The 22,560-nt window shown below is 41.5% G+C and overlaps 1 protein-coding gene across 1 annotated transcript in view; it reads right to left on the bottom strand.

Moving 5' to 3' along the window:
• AGBL1 (AGBL carboxypeptidase 1) overlaps positions 1 to 22,560 on the bottom strand; it is a gene marked incomplete at its 5' end in the record, with an annotated part of 692,079 nt that overhangs the window by 621,334 nt on the left and 48,185 nt on the right. The window contains one exon of the mRNA XM_077774253.1: positions 2,236 to 2,273. Coding sequence (XP_077630379.1) covers positions 2,236 to 2,273 — 38 coding nt within the window. The remainder of the gene's footprint in view (positions 1 to 2,235; positions 2,274 to 22,560) is intronic.

The following is a 22,560-nucleotide window of genomic DNA, read 5'->3' as shown; positions in this document are numbered from 1 at the left end:
CTAAGCAGGATTAGAAATAACCCCATACACCCTTCTAATGAAGCCATAAAACCTGTTTTCTATACAGACAGCAGCAGGTTATCAGTTTCCTAACAGTCCATTAGTACAGTTAAATAGGGACTAGACCACTAATGTTAAGATCATTGGTTCTATGTGTGGATTGTTGGGTTCAGGTAGCAGAGGGTAGTACTGTCCATTTTTATTTATGTAAACATCATTCATTCATTTCATTCACTCATAGGTATTCATTCAGAAATCATTCACTCATTTTAATGTTTAGTCCACAAATTTATTTTAAGCTTTTCATTGTCCTAATGCAAATAATTCAACAACCACAAAGATGACCCTTGCCTGCAAAAGTTTGCCATCAGCTGGCAGAGATAGACATCAGTGATTCCAGTACAGAGGAATCATGTTGAGAAAGAGAGCCTCTGGAAACATGGGGGAGGTCCTCCAACCCAGTCGTGGTTGGAAAAGGGAAAGTTTTTTCAGAGGAAAGATCCGAGCTGAGTTCTGAAGGCTGAGTAGAAGTTAGGAACTTTTCAAGTTGATCTGCTAGCACAGCATGCTCACTCAGTATGCTAAGGGTGGCCAGAGTGCTGACAGCCTGGCTAAAGTTCCAAGCCTGAATTAGTCACTATTTTCACTGGCTATTGGTTTCCCATGGGTCCACGCATCATGCCTCATATGGAAATAGTTAATAATGGGCATGTGACTGCTTTCAGATTTCTATATATGGTAGTACATTGTGTATCACCTCTAAGCCAATAGGTTGAGAAAGAGAGCTCTGTGTGTTTGTGTGTGTGTGTGTGTGTGTGTGTGTGTGTGTGTGTCTGTGTCTGTAGAAAGGGAGGCAAGCCTTTCTCCACTCTCAGGGCTCTCTCCCCATGAGACATGAAGACCTCCACCAGCCTGACTCTGTGGGGATATAAGAGAAAGTTACCTTCCCAAGGCACAGTGTTCACAGGCTTGCTTGCCCAGCCCATCTCAGCTCCTTTACATCCTGCAATCCCAGCACTCTAGCTGTACCAAACACCTGGCACTGTCATTGGGAGTGTCAGGGTAGGTGGGTAAATAATGAGAACCAAGGTGCCAAACCTGAAGCAAGTTCCGCCTTAACCTGCCCATAACCTGCAGGAAATACTCACCCTCCCCTCCTATCTCAAGGACTTTCTAACCTGTCACTCTTCACTCCTCTAACCTGCACTAAGTACTTTCACTCTCCCCGCAGGACAGAGAGCAGTGGACAGTCCTGTGAATTGTGGCCAGTTCCAATCAACCAAATGAATTCAAGCTTTAATTGTGTTTTCTTCAGTCGACAAAAGGAAGTACTCCACGATATGGCTCTTTCTCTGTGCTTATAGTTGACAGAGATACATAGTTGAGAGGGGTGTTTTTATTTTTATTTATTTATTTATTTATAAGTTTTATTAAAGTTCACCTATTACCCACAGGCCTCGGGCTCCCTATAGAGAAGCAAATATCACAATTGAAGCAGCTGGTTTCCAAGGTGCCAAATTAAAATGGATGAAGAGGTAAGGAGGGGAAAAAATAAAAACATTACGCTAAGACTTCTTCACTCCCAAGTGCATGGAGCCTTCTATTATATTGCACACATGAAATTGACTCCCAATGTAATTAGACCAGGGCTACTAGGCAAACGAAAAAAAAAAATCTTCAAATTATTCAGACCCCCAGAGCTATTCTTTTGCAATCACTCAAGTAACTGAGAAGAGAGCCAACTTTTTAATATAAATTTGTTATTAGAATCTACACTGTCCAGGCAAATCCCAGCACCCCACCTGTTCGACTACACAGTCCTGAACTGGTATCAGAACCAAATGCAAGAACCCTGCTTCCCACATAGTGTTGTAATATTTTATTCTACAGGACAATCCTACTGGAAACTGAACTTTATTTCAACAGTCTTTAAGGGCCACTGGTCCTGTTAGAAAGAGCTGGAGAGCTCCTCAGGTCTGCAGATGACAACACAGTCCCCTTAGAATAAATTATCCTGATGGCATTATGCACAGGTATGCCCACGTGGACAGATATTAACTCTCTCTCTGCAGCCTTGTGTTTGGAATGGCCATAATATTCTCCATCTCAGCCCCCAAAGATCCAGGAATGGCTCTATTGCCTTCCAGGGTGAAAATGAGCCATGGAGATACTGAGAGCATCTTTCACTGAACTCAGAGGGGAAAGAAATAACCACTTTTCAATAGAGGTGCTTACTGGATTTCAGCAATGCTGCCAGAACTTCAGTGGCGGCCCTGGGGAAAGAGAAAGAAAAGTGGAAAAGTCAATGTTCAATGGTCTTTTTGTCAGCCCATGGATCCCAAAGCCAGCAGGTTCATTGCTGTCACCTAACAGCCCCATTAGTAACCAGGGAGAAGGCATCCTGTTGATGGCCTCACTGACCATTAAAGAGGCATAAATGCAGAAATTGCTTCAATCAAAGTGTCTGTCTTGAAAACGGGTCTCAGGGGTCCCCACTGCTGCTGAAAATATCTCCCCTCTCCCCCATCTTGCCACCCACCTTCCACCACCTTCCTTACACTATGTGCTCCCCGTATTTCTGTTGCTCATCCCCGTCAGAACTCCAGTCAATCTCTTGGTTTAATACTTGGGAATCCCGGCAACTCTGGATGATGGGTTGGGAAGGGGTTGGATGTGGAGGCTGAGTGAGTACAGCTTTGCAGCAAAAACTTCTTGAGACACTCATTCCCCTGGGGATGCGTGGGAAAACATTCACACATTGGAAAGCAATGCTGGTTCCTTAGGGTGGAAAATGCTATGTCACGAGTTTTCTTCCAAATGCATTGTTTTCTTCCATGGGGGATTTTCACAACCTTTGCAGCGATGGGAGGCAGAGAAGAATGTAAATGCCTTTGGCCCACGTCTCAGTGACCTTCAGTCTGTGCTCTTAGCCTGTGAAGGTCCCACAAAGAAAATGTCCATTCACTGGACATAGGAAAACTTGAAGGTATTGAGGACATGATGGTATGACTCTGGGGGAGAGAGTTTGTCTGTCTGTCTATTTGTTTGTCTTTAGAAAAGGAATTTTCTGCATGGTCCTAGTAACTTATCCTTAAGGCCTATTAAGGCATGATCTGTTTCCACACATAGCCCCCAATCCTCAGGATTGGGGAAACAGGTGAGAGAGGCTGGGTCACCCTTTCACAATGACAGACATGTCAGCAGAGCTGGAACCTCAACCGTAGAACCTCACTTCCTGTGCCTGCTTCTTCTACATTTGCTGTTCTCCTCAATCTCCCACACTGGCCCTGCCCTGGCCTATGTCTGGTTGATGAGAGACATTTTTATTTGTGATATATTATCTAATATTGAGCAACAGAGCCAGCGGTAAAAATAAGTTAAACTAAACTAAAAATAAAATAAAGTAAAATAAAATACAATAAAATAATAAAATAAATAAATAAATTAATTAATTAAATTTAAAAAATATAGATATCATTCCTTCCCACAACCGACAGACAGAAGAGTCCTGTAGTAGCAGGTGGACTGGAACTCACAAGTCCTGGTGCAAACCCACAGCCATGATGATACCCAGCTTAGAGAGACCAGCAAAACCCCAGGGTAGTCATCAAGAAGGTGAAGCTAGTTGTCACTGATGGGCTATTTCATTTATCCTTCCCAGTCATGTTTTCCCCTGATCACCTTTTGGCCTCTTCAGCCTCACTCTTTTGTAACCACACATACTCTGAAAAGCTGTGGACTTAAGAAGAAACACATTGAAGGTGGTTCTGGGACTCCTAAGGCAGTGTGCAAAATCTAGGAACCACAGTGCACAGGGCCTGGGTTGGGCTGGTGCAAAAGGAAAATCAGTGCTGAGGGTAGTGGGGGGAAGAAGAGTAGCCATATTATGCTCATCAAAGGGGATTAGTAGAGAAGGAAGCATGAAAAGAAAGAATGAGAGTGCTCTAAGCAAAGGAACCAGCCCATCCTAGATCCAAGGCCAGATCTATAACGTGATCCTGCATTTCTGATTTGCATGGCACTTTTGTTTTGGGGAATTCACTAAGGAGGTAATGATGCATTAGATAATAGTTTTCTGAGGGACATACAAGAGGTGGGAGGAACAGGCAGACCAGTCAGGAGGATTGGAGGTGACAAGGGCTCCCGCCAGAAGCGCAGCATGGCCAGAGAATGCAGAAAGATGGGTTGAAGGGAAGCTTGGAGTATTGTTCCTCAAAGCATGGGGCTCCCATTAGCAGCTTTGTATTCCCTGGGAGCCAAACAGAAACTTAGACTCTCAAGCCCCCTCCCTGGCCTGCTGCATCAGAACTCTCATTCTAACAGAGAATTCATAGGCATATGAGTATAGGAAAATAATTGGCTTAGAGGACAGGTCAGTATGGCTTTGACAGGTTTACTCTTTGATGTTGAGAAGAAGGTTCAAGGTGACTCCCAGATCCAAACCCTCTAGAAAATACCTAATAGTGTGATAACAGAGCAAATAAATATGAATCCAGTGACATTACATGGCAGGAAATACATGGTAAATGTCGTATTAGTCAAAGAGGTGAGGCTGATTCCTGAGTAACAAGAAAAGATTTCTTTTCCACTCCTAACTGGGAGATCAATATGTAGTACAGCAAGAGACACCTTTAGGGTAACAATGGACATTAGGTTTGAGACCACAGCCCATTATTCTAAAGAGACCAGATTCAAGTCCATAGGTAATAAGCCATTTGATTGACTTTGATTGATTTTGGATCAACAGGGTTTGGTGGCAAGGCTGGAAAAAATGAAATGAAGGTTGTAAGCAAAGAATTCACAGAATTTGATGACAGGCTTTGCTGTGAAAGGCAAAGTAAAAGGAACAATTAGTGATGGCCTGAAATGTTCAGTCAAGGTAAACAGGAGAATAGGAAAGCCATTAATCAATGAAAGAGGGGAAACTGAGGTGTTTACAGAAGATAAGCATTTCTATTTGGGAAATACTGAGCTCAGGATGATGGGCACACAGCTACACGGAACATTTGGGGATGATGCTAGAATCATAGATAAAGAATTTAGAGAGATCTGGAGTTGGGGATATATATTCAGGAATCACTACAGCAACAGTGATCATTGGAGCCACGGGAACAGATAATATCTGCAAGAAAACACAGTCAAGAACAGAGTACAGTTTGGGCCCCCAAAGCATCTACACTAAAGGACTCAGAGAATATGCAATCCAGGAAGCAGGAGAGGGCATCTGTTTTGACACAAAACGTTCTCCAGATTTTCTAGGCATAGCTTTTTACAAAATGCAAGTGGTGACCCAGTAAAATCAATTTCATAAGTTTTGATTAACTTTGTGAATGAAACTATATCAACTGGAATAGAACAGAATATATCAGTGTTGTTTCATGTAGCAAAGGTCCACAGTGATCTGAGAAACTTTTATTTCAATGCCCATACACACATGTGTGCATACGGGGAATCTGATGTAAATGTTTTCCTTTAAAAATAAAAAGTTTATAAAGATGTGGTTTAATTTATAGTGTCCATAAAAGATCTGAGCAAGAACAAATGTCTGGAATCAATGAACTAATAAGCAAACAGAGTATCTGATCTCCCAGATGGTGCTGGGATCCAGGCACCAAGCCACCCAGAGGCTCTGTATTTCAGGGTCTATTTTGACATTAAGTATCTGGAATTATGGTCCACTGTCTGAGCATATCTATGTTTCTCTCCTGCTCTCCCAATGTAACTAAGAATGTAAAGCCCATCAGAAATGAGATAACGACTTCGTCAACCAATGGCTATACATACAAATAAAGCAAAAATTTGAGCGGCTAAAGTCTAAGAAAATACTCCACTCCAAGAAACCAAGCCCACTGCATTGAGTAAGTGAACAGAGACCCCAAAATCAGTGTCTTTGGGGTGCTGGGCTGTCCCTCACTCTACATGGACAGCCAGCACACATGGTGCTGGTAGTTCCACTGATTCCATAGAAGAGGACTTTTTGAGAAGGCTGATTTTCTAATGTTTAAACCCATACCGTCATCCCACACTACTTGCACTCCCCATTAGGATGTCCAAGTGGGACTGAAAGTAGAAATGCCACAATGTCCTCCTCCATCAAACTTCCCTGACTGTATATCACTGAATGACTCATTTAATAGATTTTTACAGAACACCCTGCTCCAAGAAAACTACAACAATATCCAAAGGCAAAGTAGAACATCCTCCACCCTATCCATTTTCACAATGGGGTGGGCTAACTCGGTCAAGATGCTAGAGGTCAGAGGTCACTTCCACGCTCCTCCTCAGAAGAAGCCAAACTTAAACCGCTAGCAAATTTATAAATATTCTTTTGTCATGAACTTCTCAAGAACCCACAGACTTACAAGTAAATTCCATTTACTTCTTCAAGTAGAAATAAATTTTAAGAGGCTTTATAATAGTGTTCAGTCATTTGTCTCCACTCTTTGGGGAGCCCGTATAAATGCCAAGCTCTGTGCTAAGTGTGCTACATACATGATTATACATCACAGTTAATCTTCACGGGAATACCAAAGGGTGAAATCATCAGTTCTGTCTTACAATGGCAACAGGGAAGCTCACAATGAGTAAAGTTCCAAGTTCCAAGTTCCTGCAGTCAGCAAGAGGCAGCATTGAGATATAAGTCTACATCTGCCAGACTCTAGATCTAGTACTCTAGAGATCTAGTTATCTCTCTACCTTCAACATAGCTCTAGAAAGATTCTAAGATCGCTCTCAGTTCAATTTCTTCATCATTTCAATAAGGCTGTACAGTTCAAGAGGTCAGGTAGGTGACTGGTACAAGGTCATATTATAGGATTAATGTGTCACTGGGCCAATGAAACCAACAACTTGCTCCTCTGGAGTCCATGCTTGCCTTTGGATCCTACAGGAAAGTTTAGCTGAACCCTGAGTGGATCGTGATGTTCAGAGGTAATCATGATGTTGAGGAAGGAGAACTCTATTGGTAGCAGAGCCACAGAAGTCCATGAATGCCAGAGCTGAGCTGATGAATTAGGAGCTACAGGGCTTGGATTTGAAGCCTGGAGGTGCCACTTTTGTGGTCATAGGTTCTGGGCTTACTGCTCCAAATCTTGGTTTCCTCATCTATAATGTGAGTATAATAACTCATGTAACTGATGGGAAGGTGTGAACAGTGAGGTGAAGCAAAGATTAAATTAAAGGAAATTAAATTAAATTCTACCACACTTCCTGAAACATGATATGAACCTGAATGGATGGCATCACTGGTAGAAATGAGTGAGGAAGTGAAGGTTCATCTCTGTACATGTGTTTGCAGATGGTGAGTCTGCAGGACTATCATTTGCCCGTCAGGAGAGGTCCCTGGAGAAAAATGAGTCCCTATCCCCAGTACATGGAGAAAATGACCAAATTATCTCCTGGAAGTGAAACAGTCTGTAACTCAGGGGTGCCTGGGTGGCTCGGTCGATTAAGCGTCTGACTCTTGGTTTCAGCTCAGGTCATGATCTCACAGTTCCTGAGTTCAAGCCCCACATCTGGTTCTACACTGACAGTGCAGAGCCTTCTTGGGATTCTCCTTCTCTGCTCCTCCCTGGCTTGTGCTCTCTCTCAAAATAAATAAAAACTTTTAAAAAATATTCTGTAACTCAGATGGCTTAGATATAGAAATTGCCACCTAGATTTTTTTATCTATCTTGTTGTGTGACGAGTTACCACAAACTGAGCAGTTTCAAGCAGCACTCATTTATTATCTTACAGTTTCCATGGGGCAGGGACTCATGGCTTAGCTAAATTCTCTGCTTATGGTTTTACAAGGCTACCAGCTATCAGCCAGGTATCATCCAGGGCTGAGTCTCCATCTGAAGGCTCCGTTGGGGAAGGGTCTGCTTCCCCTCTCAAACAGGTTGTTGGCAGCATCATTTTGTTGTACCAGTAGTGCTGAGGACCCTGGCGTCTTGGTGTCTGTTGACTAAAGACCACTCTCAGCTTCTAGAGGTTACCTGCAACTCCCAGAGCCCACCCACTGTTCCTCGCAATGAGGGCTTCCCCAGTGTGACTCCTTTCTTCATCAACAGGGAGAGTTTCCATGGTGAATATGTAAATAAGATACAGTCTGATAAAATACAACATAATCACAGGACAAACATGCCATAGTTTTGTTTTATTCTATTAGTACAAGCAAGTCCCAACTCTTACACTCAAGGGGGGTGGCATACACAAAAGTATAAATACCAAGGGAAAGGGATCATGGGGCAGAGGGTATCTTCAGTCCTACATACCACACAAAGCTTCTTGCAATCTTTAGCATTCAGATACCAGGATCCTAATATTCTCCTCACCAAGACCTCCCTAGTCCTTCCCTTTCCAGAGAATGGAATATTCCTTTCTCAGAAACTGAGCGTGCATCCTCCTCCTCTGCTTGCTTTTACCACCTACATCTGGGCACACATTCAAACACGCCCATTTTGATGTCTAGAGTGCTCTTCAGTTTTCCATTCCTTTTGATCTCTGATGTTTCCCCCCTAGTCTAAGCATATGGGGGGAGGGGTATGAGACATCACTGAAAAATGTAATTTCTAGAGCTTCCAGAGTTATTAGCCCTTGGTTGAAATTTACAGTTTAATTTCCTGCATAATAAATGCAAATGAGCTGCATGATCATTTTAGATATATGGGAAAATACAGTTAAGAATAAAGAAGTGGAAATCAGGAAAATCACCCGAATTTCCCTCCCTTAACTACTGCCATCCCCCCAGAACAAATCTATCCATATCCTCAAGATGCACCTTGAGTGATCTTCTCAAGAACATTTGGTCAGAACACCCTCACATTGCTTACCCATTCACAGTCTTGCTCTTGGATAAAAATCCAAATCTGAAACGTGGTCCAGGAGGCTCTCCCACATCTTCTTGCCACCACGCCTCCAGCCTGCCTTGTCTCACATCGACCTCTCTTACGATCTGTACGTCTGGCCTTGGAACATGTTCCCATCACTTGTCCTTTGTCCTTGATAATGCTGCAGCCTAAAAAGCTCTAGGCCTCCCCTCCCTCTTCACCCTACAGTTCCTTCCTCATCCTTCAAATCCTCGTTTCATTTTTACCTCCTTAGGGAAGACTTCCCTGATGGCTAATCTAGGCCCCCGTCCTTTATTGGCATGTTTATCCTTTCACCCCATTTTCTCATTGCACAATTTGATTTTTAATTATTCAATCAGTTGTGTGATTATTTTATGAATGTCTATCTTCTCCTGCCATCTGCAAACTTTGGAAAACAGGAAACTTTCATTTTGCATTATTCTGCTCCCCACCATTTAATAGTAATTGAGTACAGAGCACCATCAAATATTTGTTGAACCTTTTCCAAAAATTAAGTTCTGCTCTAGGAGCTTTATATGCACTAGTCATTCATCCAGAGATGTTTATTGAGCACCAAGTATGTGTTGGGATAAACGGATAAACCAAAGATTTTTGTGCTCAAAAGGGTTGAGGTAGTGTGAAAAAAAAATAGCTAATATACAATAAATATTTTTGAATAATACATTAAATTCATTTTCTAAAATGTGATAAAAGCTAAGGGGAAAATGGACAAAATAAAAACAGGGTAAATAAATCAGAAGTTCTGGGATGGTTTAAGATTTAAGAGATTGTCTGGGGTAGGCCTCATGAAGAAGGCAACATCAGAGACATGAAAAGAAAGGAATTTGCCATATAAATATCAGAAGGCAGCACGTGCAGACACTCTGAATGACAAGAGGCTGATTTGTTCAAGGATGAGCAAGTTGGGCAGGGTTGCTGGACCCAAGGAGGGTGAGAGAGGAGGGCCATAGCTGACAGAGGAATAGGGACCATTCACACAAGGGTTGGAAAGCACTGCAAAGGCTTTCACTTCCCTCCAAGCAAAGCATTCCCTACAGGATTTTGAGCAAATGATCTAACATGTTTTAAGATTTCTCTGGCTACCCTATTTTTTAAAAGGAAAATGAAAAAAGACTCTAGGGAAGCAAGAGTAGAAACCAGAGACAGACCAGAAGAGAAACCAGTAGAAAGCTACATGGAGCAAACCAAATACAGAAACAAACAAAAGGATTACATACAATGGCCACAATAGGATTTATCCCAGGAATGCAGGATTGGTTTAACATTCTGAAAGTCAACCAATGGAATAATCCACCATAGGAACAGAATAAAGGGGAAAATCCACATTATTGTCTCAACAGACGTGGAAAAGGCATTTGATAAAATCTGTCACACTTTCAAGATAAAAACACTCACCACTTAGGGATAGAAGAGAACTTTATCCACCCGATAAAGGGATCTACTTAAAACTCACAGCTAACATGATATGTAGAGAAAGAAAGACTGAATACGTTCCCCCTACAATCAGAAACAAGATAAAGATGGCCATTGTCACTCACCACCTCTGTCCAACACTGTCCTGGAGGTCTTGGCCACAGCATTTAGGAATGAATGAATGGCAAACAGATTGGAAAAGAGGAACTAAAATGACCTCCATTTACAGATGGCTTGGTTTTGTATAGAGAAAATCTGAAAGAATCTACCAAAAAACTATCAGAGCAAGTTCTGCAATGTGGCTACAAGAAAAGATCACTCTACAAAAGTCAACTGTATTTTGTATAATACACTAACAATGAAGAGTTCACAAATGAAAATTTTAAAAAAGCAATCTCATGTATAAAGGCAGCAAAAAGAATAAAATTCTCAGTAACAAATTTAACAGAAGAGACTCAACGCTTTCACACTGAAAAAAAATAGAAAACATTGTTGAAAAATTTTTTTTCAGATCTAAATAAATAGAAATTATGTAAATTTCAGCTGTCATCTAACTACTGCTATGGACCCCAAAATAATGTATCCATGTTGACTCCAGGTCTCCTTCTTCAGGGCACAACAGAGTGATCTTTTTAAGAGGCACACGGATATGTTTTGAATTTAGAGTGAAAAGGATTTCTTGACAGCTTCCTATGATACGTAACATTAGCTCAGTTATTTCTCATAACAATCCCCATTTTAAAGATGAAGGAACTAATCAAGGTACATTAACCTGTCTGAAATAGTGTTAGAAAGCAGCAGAGCTGGGATTTGGTCTTGAGTTGATCTGACCCAACACTGAGCACTTAATACTCCTGGACACTTAACCCTGACACTGGGCCCAGTGAGCTTTCAGAAAGAAGGAAGAAAGTGGTCAGAAAGAAGGAAGGAAGCTGTCTTAAGAATTTAGCCCTAACACTTGTGGGGATGAGCACTGAGTGTTATGTGGAAACTAATTTGACAATAAACTATTAAAAAAAAAAAAAAAAAGAATTTAGCCCTAAAGCTCCCTAGAGCTGTCTGTGGGATGTGGGGGTGTAACAGCAGAAACAGAAAGTGGTGGTGGTTGTGGGATGGATGGGGGTGGTTGGAATTAGCTAAATAACAGGTGGATAAAGCAGGAGGACTTTTACAAGGGATAGAACACATTGCCTGCAGAGCACGGGCGCCCAGAACGCCATCTGGTACAGTCCCAGCCTCCTGCCTGGCTTGAGAGGGAGTAGCAGGATGGATAAAAGCACACACACACACACACACACACACACACACACACAGGATGGTGGGTTACCAAGGAAAATGGATCTTGCTAATCAGCATTTTCTTTTTTTTTTAATGTTTATTTATTTTGAGAGACAGAGAGATAGAAAGCGGGGGAGGGGCAGAGAGAGAGGGAAAGAGAACCCCAAGCAGGCTCTGCACTGTCAACATGGAGTCCAATGTGGGGTTCGAACCCACAAACCATGAGATCATGACTTGAGCCCAAGTCAGACACTTAACCAACTGAGCCACCCAGGTGCCCCTAATCACCATTTTCAAGGGAGAGAAGAGAAAACAAAAATGGAAACCAAGATGGCACTAGCATCATGAAAGAAAAGAAAAACCATGAAAACATAGTGTAAAAGTTGAAGCAATCCTGTGCCCAGCACGGAACATGTCCCTCTTTCTCTGGGGATGGGGGGTAGGGGGGAGGGATGAAGAAAAAAACAATCCCCACCTCCCAGCTCTGTCCAGTTGTTGCTAAAGACAGTTTGTGGGAGCCATCACCCATCATGGGAAATTTTTATAAAAGAAAGTGAAACATAGACCTCAGACTGGTGTGGTTAGTAACACTCAGCAGGAAGTGTGATGGAGGGGGCTATTGCCTAAGCCAAGGGACCAGAAGCTCAGCTCTGCAGTCAAGGCTGGGACAACCCCTCCCCACCTGGCCTGTCAAGGCAGCAACTCCGCAAAGCAGAAATGATTCGGAAGTACTTTTAAATTCAGGGCCAGGATCAAGGGCTTGGATGCAAGCCTTTGAGACTCCCCAAAGCCAGGATGAGGAAGACTAATATCTGAGAGGGAGAAGAGGGGTGGGAATTCCAATAAACTCTCACATACAGGCGAGTCTTTCTCTACAGAGGGGTGTAACTCTCAAGTTAGCACTTAAAGCAAATATTACCCTTGGGCTTTCTTAAATTATTCATAAACTAAAATATACATGGATATGTGACTATAAGCCTATACTGTAATATATATGAAACTGTATAATGACTGCAGCATATAATTATACACATATAGGCAAACTAAAATGTTACAAGATGTTTGTTATGTTTCTGTCTTAGATCAGTTGCTATAACACACATTTAGTCAAATTCATGTGATTCAATCACTCTAGAAATATATGGACACACCGAAGGAAAGATGGGATCCCTATCTCATTGCATAGCACAGAGCAGGTACCCAATAGATATTTCCTGTGTTCATGAACAAATAAAAATGTATCTGATTTTTGGAGAGCCTGGGGGCTCAATCGGTTAAGTGTCAGACTTTGGCTCAGGTCATGATCTCACAATTCGTGAGTTCAAGCTCTGCATAGGGCTCTGCACTGACAGAGCCTGCTTGAGATTTTTCTCTCTCTCTACCCCTACCCCATTTGCATTCTCCCTCTCTTTCTCCTCTCAAAATAAATAAGTAAACAAAAAAAATGTATCTGATTTTGCTCCAGCTAAAGGCCTGAGCAAAGACAAGCCTGACCATTCCAGTCTGTTTGACTGAGGTGTAATGGCAGCAGGCAGGCACTTGGTACCAAGACTTCAGACCCCCAGCACCAATATAACCAGCACTTCGAAAGGTGGACAAAAAAGACAAATATTGTATGATTCTTTCCACTTATATGAGCTAACTATTATGGGCAAATTCATAACCAGATTCAAGGCAATCTGGGGCTAGTGGGGAGGAGAATGAGAGCTGTTCCTTAATGATTACAGAGTTTTATTTAGGGTAATGAAAAAGTTTTAGCAATTGATAATGGTAATGGTTGCACAACATCAGGAATATAATTAAGGCCATTGAATCGTATATTTAAAAATGGTTAAAATGGTAAATTATATGTTATGTGAATTTAACTAGAAAAAAAAAAGTAGTCATTGGATCTCATGATGAAGCCTCTCTTCAAAAATCCACTTAAGTCTTTTAGGAAAGAAGAGGTAAAGAGTGTGCAATGGTCTGCAAAGTGCTCCCGCTCCTGACAGGACATGGGAATAGCACCAGAAAGGTTCACCAGTCACCCAGTCAGTGGTTCTCCAAATGGAGTGAGCATAGAACCCTCTAGAAGGGCTTGTGAAAACAGGGTAGTGGGCCCCATCCCCGGCCCCAGAGTTTCTGACTTACGACATCTGGTTTGGCAGCTCAGAATTGCACTTGTAACAATTTCTCAGGTGCCGCTGATGCCAGTGGTTTCCAGGTCACACTTGTAAACCACGGACCCAACCAATGGGTGCTCAGTAGACTTGGTGGAGAGGAGTCCTCCTGGGCCATCTTTCTTTCTGGCCAAATTCTCAAGACCCTCAGTGATGCCTCCTATCGATGCCATGATTGCTGGACCTCCAGGCAAAGACTTCATAAACATCCCTCTTTCTGAACTAAAATTAAGGACTGTCACCTAGAAAGAGATGCATGAGTTTTCAGAGACTCTTTTCCAAACTAGAGTCTGAGATTCCAGACAACAGAGGCCATGATTCATTTTTGTCTGTCTCAAAGCCTCACCATGATTTGATGCTCATTTCTTGACTGACAGGGTTAATACCTAGGATTCCCAACATCACTGAAGTATTTATTTCTTCTAGAAGTCAAGGGCTTTATTAAAATTCAGATGACAGGGGCAATCCCACTTCTTTAAATGTTTATTTATTTTGAGAGAGGGAGAGGAAGAGGGCTGAGCCAAAATCAAGAGCTGGACACTTAACCAACTAAGCCACCTAGGTGCCCCAACCCCACTTCTTTAAGGGACTGGGTTTATTGTCAACAAACCCAACATTAGTTGTAATCTCCCAGAGAACTCAAGACACATAGTGTTACTTGAAATTCTCCTCCACATATCATGGTCTGGCATTTTCCTACAGGTTTAAATGAGCAATGGGAAGATTTCCATTCTCTAAAAAGCCTTCCCTCCCTTTGTCTTTTCCCACTGAGCAAACTCCTCCCTACCTCCCGACAATCCAGCTCACATTCCAGACTCCACTACCTCAGTTCCAGCTTCTGGTAAGTTCTACCTCTGAGTTCCCATCACAGTTTCAACTTTCTCTCACCACAACATTTTTACACTAACACAGACATGATTGGCTAGAAGTTCTCTGAAGACAGAAACTGTATTATGACCTTTGAAGTCTGTGCACTTGCTCCACAGTAATTTTTTAAAATGTTTTTTTATTTATCTATTTTTTAGAGAATGGGGAAGGAGCAGAGAGAGAAGGAGAGAGAGAGAATCCCAAACAGGCTCCATGCTTTCAGTGTAGAGCTTGACCCTTAAACACATTAACTGTGAGATCATGACCTGAGCCAAAATCAAGAGTCAGACATTTACATTTAAGTGACTGAGACACCCAGCACTCCCCAGATTAATTTTTAAATACAGGTTTGGTGTCTGAAAAAAATAATAAGTGAACAGGTAGCAAAAGCTTTCTGGTAAACTTAAATGTAACTTAATCTTAACACCATATTACCTTTAGAAACCACATAAAATTAGTGTCACAAAGAAGAGCTTTTCTTTTCTTTTTTTTTTTTAAAGAATATCAAGAGTGAGTTGGAATGCTAGAGGAGGGCAAGGGGGCAAGGAAGGCACTGAACGGGTAAGGGGAATGGCGTGGGCAGGCTGCTCAGCTCTGCCAAGAAGCGGGGCATGGCATCAGAATTCTTCTAGGTAAGTCAACAAACTCTTGGTAAAGCTTACAGGAAAGCAGCCAGAGCTACCAGTGGAGTCCACCTGCTTTGTTTCAGACTCCTTCCAGAGAGCTTAGATCTTTTCCCAGACCCCTCACCACTATAAGCCTCATCCTTCAATCTTCATCCAGAAGTACCATGAAGAATTTGATGGCTTTGCCCAGATGGCTTTGCAAGGTGAAGGGATTTTTTCCTCTGTGTATAGTTCTGTTTCTATTCCATTTGGAATTTCTAAATTATTTATATCTACTGTACCCTAAACAAGTCTTTGCCTATAGGATGAATGGGTGGATAGGCAGACAGATGGATGCATGGAAAGGTAGCACAAGGGGTACCAGCTTCTCATTCAAAGTAACACTCAAAACATGAGTTCACTTCCCTTCCTCCCAAAACCCCATTAATTTCATTGTGAAAAAGCAAAAACAAATAATTTCATAAAACTGGGGGTAATGAAAGGGGAAAGTCATCAGTCACCAAAGAGTCTAACAAATTTTAGAAGTCAAGAAATAGAAAGTCTACTGACAAAGGAAACAAAGGGAAGGAAGCTGCAGCCCAGAAATAGCTATAGCGGGACAGCAGATGGGGCTGAAGGGGTCAGTCTCTCAATGTAGGGGTCAATCTCTCCATCAGAAACTCAGAAAGTCTGTGGGTCAAAATTCTATCCAACCACCCACTCTCATCGGAAACAAGTTTCTTATTCTTGAGTAATATACAAAAACCTCATAAAGGAAAACAATATTCAGATTGCTAGTTCTGGAATCAGTAGCTTAAGAAACTCATCTTCTGAAAATATTTTTAAAACTAAGCTACCACTTAAAAGACAAGTTTTGTATATATCTCAGGTAAGATGGTACACTGTGACTTTCAAGTACAAGAACAACATTTTTTCCGTTGTGTGCAGCTCTCATACTCTTGAGAACGTGTTGTGTCTAGATTGGCAAACACAGATCCACACCATGAAACATTTTCTGACTCTCACACCCATGTGTGAACTCCCCACTTCTGGTATTCCCCTCAGCCTCTCAGAGTCTTTTGAGGTGATTATTAAATAGTAATTATGCCCTAGCCCTCAGACCCTTTACACAATCATAATCCTCTCCAGGGAAAGGAGATACCTCCTGATAACACTTGCAACACCTAGCACCCAGGCTTTGCATGTGGTAGGTCTTCATGAATGTTATCTGAATGACAGCTTTCAAATGTGTGGGATAGAGAATGATTTTTCCAGTACAATAGGCCAGCCTATTTACCTGGGTTCTTACAAACATGGTAGGGAATAAGGACATTGGACTCTTGCTACTTTAAGGATGCTAAAATGTTACCCCCAACATAATAGAAGGTTCTTCTATTTTGAAAGTGGATTGGTAATCATTGGAATCCATTGAGCATTCACAAGGAGCAGGCCCCATGTCAAGCCCTTACTTATACAAACTTTTTACAATAGATCTGAGGTTGTCCCATTTTACTATGAAGAAACTACAATTGGAGAGATTAACAAACTTTCTCAGAGAAGCATTTAAACCCAGGTCTTCTGATTCCAAATATAGTGCTGGCTCTAGAGCACAATGTCTTTCTTCCAAGAAACTGATTAAGAAAGAAAAGCAGAGAAAAGGAAGAGGTGAGGAAACAGGATCACATGAAAGTGTTCCTTCCCCCTGTGTCTAACACAGAGTTTAGTCTTTGTCGAACTTTTGTAATAGACTTAAATTAATGGTCTCAAATTGGCCTTCTTTGTCTGCTGGCACCTCCCCCTACATGTGTCCAAGAATATCTGTTTTTGCCTTACAAAGGCCCTTGGAAGAGAAGGAGCTTCCAACCCTCTTGGAGCTATGCAACATACTAAAGTAGCTGATAAGACAGATTCAAAGTCCTAAAACTCCCCATAAATGCATTTCAGCAATAAGAAGGATGCCACAAATTCCCAAGGTGGCCTGAGAGTTGGACACGTTCCACATTTACAGATAAGAATCTTGATATTCTCCAACACTCTGTGACCCTGCTCCTCTCCATAGCTTTTCCTCCCCTCCCTCTAGTCATGATATTTCTTTGGTGGTGCCTAATGTACATCATGGGGGTGGAGTTGAAGACTAGCTGCCATCACCTGATCCCTGGAACTTTCCCAGTGAAGATGGACACAATATATTTTCTGCATGCTGCAAAAAAATGGGTCTGCCAACCCACTGAGTCACAATATTATGTGATAGCATCCTCTTTGTTGCCTGAAAGATTTCTAGAAGTCATTTTCTACTTAAGACAGCTCCTACTCTGTGGTCAAGCATCTCAAATGTGGGCAGTAGGAAACTATATGTGCCTGTTAGTTACATTTAGATTAAAAGACTAGAATGATAATAGTCACACGACATTTTTAATCAACACCCTGCCCAAGGTAGCCTTCCTGGGTATGACAGTACCATCTACTTAAGGGTGACATTTCATGATGGCCCTTCTCTATGGAGAAGAGAGGGAAAGATTTGGATAATTTAATACCCTACACAGAATTCTGCCATATGTTTCCTAGGTCTTGGTTGACCCATAGACAAGTCTACAGTACTTCTAGGACACCTGTAGACTGGACTCTTCCTCTGCATTATTAAAACTGTGTTGGGGCACCTGGGTGGCCCAGTCGGTTAAGAGTCCAACTTCAGTTCAGGTCATGATCTCACAGTTCATGAGTTCAAGACCCCACATTGGGCTTTGTGCTGACAGCTCAGAGCCTAGAGCCTACTTCAGATTCTGTATCTCCCTCTCTCTCTGCCCCTCCCCTGCTCACACTCTGTATCTCTCTCAAAAATAATAAACATTAAAAAAATTTTTAGGGGCATCTGGGTGGCTCAGTCGGTTGGGTGTCCAACTTCAACTCAGATCATGATCTTGCAATTCGTGGGCTCGAGCCCCACATCGGGCTTTGTGCTGACAGCTCAGAGCCTGGAGCCTGCTGTGGATTCTGTGTCTCCCTCCCTCTATGCCCCTCTCCCGCTTGTGCTCTGTCTCTCAAAAATAAATAAACATTAAAAAAAATTTTAAATTGTGTTAGCCAAGTAGAATGTGATGTTAATAATAGATATGCATTTTACCATATATAAGTATTCACACAGGCTAAATAATGCAAAACATAATATGCTTTTGATTATCAGTATATTAGTAGCTATGTAATTATATTTTTACACCATTATTATATGCCATGCACTTATAATACATGAAAGTGTATTATAAGTGGGTGGGAGTTTGAATAAGGTGACTACACTTTTTTCCCCATTTAATGAATTCCCGATTCTTTGCAGCAAAACCATGATGAAAATTAATGAAAATACCAGTGGCAATTATTCTAGCAGAAGAATATGATGGAAGTAAGAAATGCTATAAAATTAACACCTTTAAACAATGAAGCATAGGGGGCATCTTCCCCTCCAGGTTCTGCAGTCTGGGTCATTAGTAAGTCACCCTTGTCTAGCAAGACACTATAGATGACATAAGTGAGGCACAAAGGAGTGAGTGGTCTTGGGAAAGATATTTTTTTTCTTATAATTTTTTGAAATCAAGAGATTTTTTAAAAATGTAAGGCTCTGATCCATCAAGTTAATGACTCCGGTTCTTTTTCTTTTCCTCTACTTCTCCGTGTTCTGACCTAAAATAAATCTAAGCCAAACGAGGCCTTAAAAATGAAGAAATAAAAAATTAAATTGTAAGCCAGCCCTCCCAAAGTACTGCTTTTGGACCTTCAAACAACTGGGTCAACAAATGGATATACGTGTAAAACAATAAACAGCATTCATCCGGGATCCAGATTTACAGAATCATCTTTCTGCTGGAAATCAATCCAACCCCCAAGGGAAGGTCATCTTTGTCTACAATAAACACAACAGTATCCTGGCTTTTCCAAACCAGGCAGTTGTGTCAATTCCCAGGCATGTAAGAATCACCCATGTTTATTTTAACAACCCCAATGGATAGGACTAAATGGGTTTAAAGATTAAATGCCTTTCTAGGGTGGGTTTCTACATTTGCAGAGAGTTTGTTGCTAAATAAAATTGTGTTCAGAAAGCATAAATCATAAGAACTAATTTTCCTAGCAAACAACAGGAAAATGTTCAAACCTTTTCTAGGGAGGCCAAAATCGTTCATGTTGTCAGGAGCCTGCCTATAAATTCATTAGTCAGATTTACTCTATTCAAGCTGTGTAGCTCACAGAAAAGTTCATCCAAGATGGAGTAAGTCAGCTGCTAAGCAATGTCACAATTTTCATAACCTTTTCCATAACAGCACAGTGTCATGCATGAAAGCACAAAGTGCTTGGGTCCCTAACAAATGGGAAGTTAGCACTTTTGATAATACAGGAATCAGATGATGACCATCCAGCACATGGTCATTCATTAGTCCCCTCTGCCATTGCGTCCTTTGGGTACCATCAGCCAACTATATTCTGCTGTGGTCAAATGTCAGGAGAGCCTCACAGAAGTGAAGTCTTCTTTTAGGACAACAGAAGAGCAAGAGGGAACCTATAATGTTACAATCAGCAGGTCCAAAAGGCTATTGTACTGAATACAAATCCCAGCAAACATCCCGTGTTCAAATAACTGTGCAAGCCACTTCACACAATGTCCTTCCATACTGAGATAGTTGAACAAAGTATAATACATCTGCATGACATACCTATGCAACTGTTACAAGGAATAGGGTAGGCCTATGTATTTTTGCTGAGTGAAAATAAACAACGTCACACGTCAAGGTTAAAAAGTAAAAAGTATGGGTGCCTGGGTGGCTCAGTTGGTTACACATCTGACTTTGTTTGGCTCAGGTCATGATCTCATGGTTTGTGGGTTTGAGACCCATGTCAGGTTCTGTGATGAGAGCACAGAGCCTGAGCCTGCTTCAGATTCTGTGTCTCCCTTTCTCTCTGTGCCTCTCTCTCTCTCAAAAATAAGCATTTTTTAATGAATAATAAAAAGTAAACAAGAAAACATGCATGTACAATAATATATACACAAATGTACCCATGAACATATAGGGACATTTGGCAAACAATAAAAAAAATAGGAAACTATACCACAAATTGTATTTAGCAGCAACCCCCAGGTAATGGAATTGGTATAGAAAAAGAAACATTTGTAATTTTTCTTTAAAAAAAAAGCTGTATTATATTAATTTCCTATTTATTTCAGCTTGGGCTGCCATGACAATATACCATAACAGCAGAAATGTATTTCAAGGTCGGGAGACTAGAAGTCTGAGATCAAGGTCCAGTAGGGTTGGTTTCTGGTGAGATCTCTCTTCCTGGCAAGTAGATGACTGCCTTTGCACACTGCCTTCACCTGGCCTTTCATGGGTGTGCTCTCTCTCTCTCTCTCTCTCTCTCTCTCTCGTCTTATAAGGCTACCAGTCTTATCAGATTAGAGCCCTACCCTTATGACTTCACTTAACTTCAATTACTTCCTAAAGACTCTATCTCTAAATACAGTCAGTTGCATTAGACTTAGGACTTCAACACATACATTTTGGGAGGGGGACAATTCTGTCAATGCTTCTTTAATGGACATTATTAGCGGCCTGCCCAGCATTTATCTCCTTCCAAATGGAACCTCGATTTGGGGCAGGTATCTACTTATCCCATGTGTAGCCAGGTGCTTAAGGAAGGGCTCATCCATCCTTGCTATGGATCAGGTTAGCAATAAGGCTAAGACCCAATTCTAGCCAAAGACATGTGAGAAATAGCTACTGAGGGATTCTGGAGCAAGTCTCTTATCTCCTACGAAAAAGCCCTAGGAAGAAATGCTTACTCCTCTTATTAAGGATATAGCCTTTCTCAATTTGAGGCCTGTAGCTGTTCCAGCCATTCTGTTACCACCTGAGTATAAAGTCAACACTGAATATGGAAGAGGCCAAGAAGGGAAAACCTAATCCTTTAATGCTGTCACTGAGTCACAGGATCAGCTATCCCACAGCTGACCTTCCAGTCATACGAAACAATAAAATTATCATTGCTCAGATCATTATAAGTCAGGGTTTGTGCTGTGTCCTGGTCAAAGTCAGCATAAGTGATACAATTTCTAAGAAATGCTTACAATGGATCTTTTTAAAGATTTTTGAAAATCACTTTCTTACACATTTACAACGTACATTAGTGTACTGAAGACTGACAAATCTGTTTTAAAAATCCTATTGTGGCTGAACCAGAGCTCTCCAAACTCATTTGGTAATGGGATCCTTTTATGTTCCCTTCAGCAAGTCCTAATATCCTCAACAAAAGGAAACAGTTGTTGACAGACACCCACAGGGCACAGCTGGGATAGACTGAGCGATGTGGGGAAATGAAAGCCTAAATTGAAGGAACTAGCAGGAAAGTTTCCCGAAAGAAGGAAACTCTTGAGGGACTGTTAAAATCTGGGATGTCATCCTGGACTTTAGCCTCTACTACAAAGCTGTCATCATCCAGACAGTATGGTATTGGCACAAAAACAGACACATAGACCAATGGAATAGAATAAAGAACTCAGATTTGGACCCACAAATGTATGGCCAACCAATCTTTGACAAAGCGGGGAAGAGCATTCAATGGAAAAAAGCCTCTTTAACAGATGGTGCTGGGAGAAGTGGACAGCAACAAGCAGAAGAATGAAACTAGATCACTTTCTCACACCATGCACAAAAGTAAACTCAAAATGGATAAAGGACCTGAACGTGAGACAGGAAACCACCAAAACCCTAGAGGAGAAAGCAGGAAATGACCTCCTTGACCTTCACTGCAGCAATTTCTTCACACATCCCCAAAGGCAAGGGAATCAAGAGCAAAAATGAACTACTGGGTCCTCATCAAGATAAAAAGTCTGCACGGCATAGGAAACAATCAATAAAACTAATAGGCAACTGATGGAANCCACACTGAGATACCACCTCATGCCGATCAGAGTGTCTAAAATGAACGAATCAGGAGACTCTAAATGCTGGCGAGGATGTGGACAAATGGGCACCCCCTCCACTGCTGGTGGGAATGTAAGCTGGTGCAATGCCTCTGGAAAACAGTGTGGAGGTTCCTCAAAAAATTAACAATAGAACTCCCCTANAAGGACAGATACCATATGTTTGCACGTATAGGTGGATTAGGAGGAAGTTAATGGAGGATGAAGATGGAGAAGAAGGGGAAAAATAGAGAGAGGAAGGGAGGCAAACTATGAGAGACTTCTTTTTTTAAATTTTATTTTCTCTATAATTTTTATTTCATTATACTTATATATATATATACACATATATATATATTTTTTACAAATAGTTTATTGTCAAATTACTTTCCACATAACACTCAGTGCTCATCCCCACAAGTGCCCTCCTCCATGCCCACCCC

The sequence above is a fragment of the Crocuta crocuta genome, unplaced genomic scaffold (assembly GCF_008692635.1).
Source record: "Crocuta crocuta isolate KB4526 unplaced genomic scaffold, BGI_CrCroc_1.0 scaffold7, whole genome shotgun sequence".
NCBI classification, from domain to species: domain Eukaryota; kingdom Metazoa; phylum Chordata; class Mammalia; order Carnivora; family Hyaenidae; genus Crocuta; species Crocuta crocuta.
This window is presented reverse-complemented; position numbering and strand designations above follow the sequence as displayed.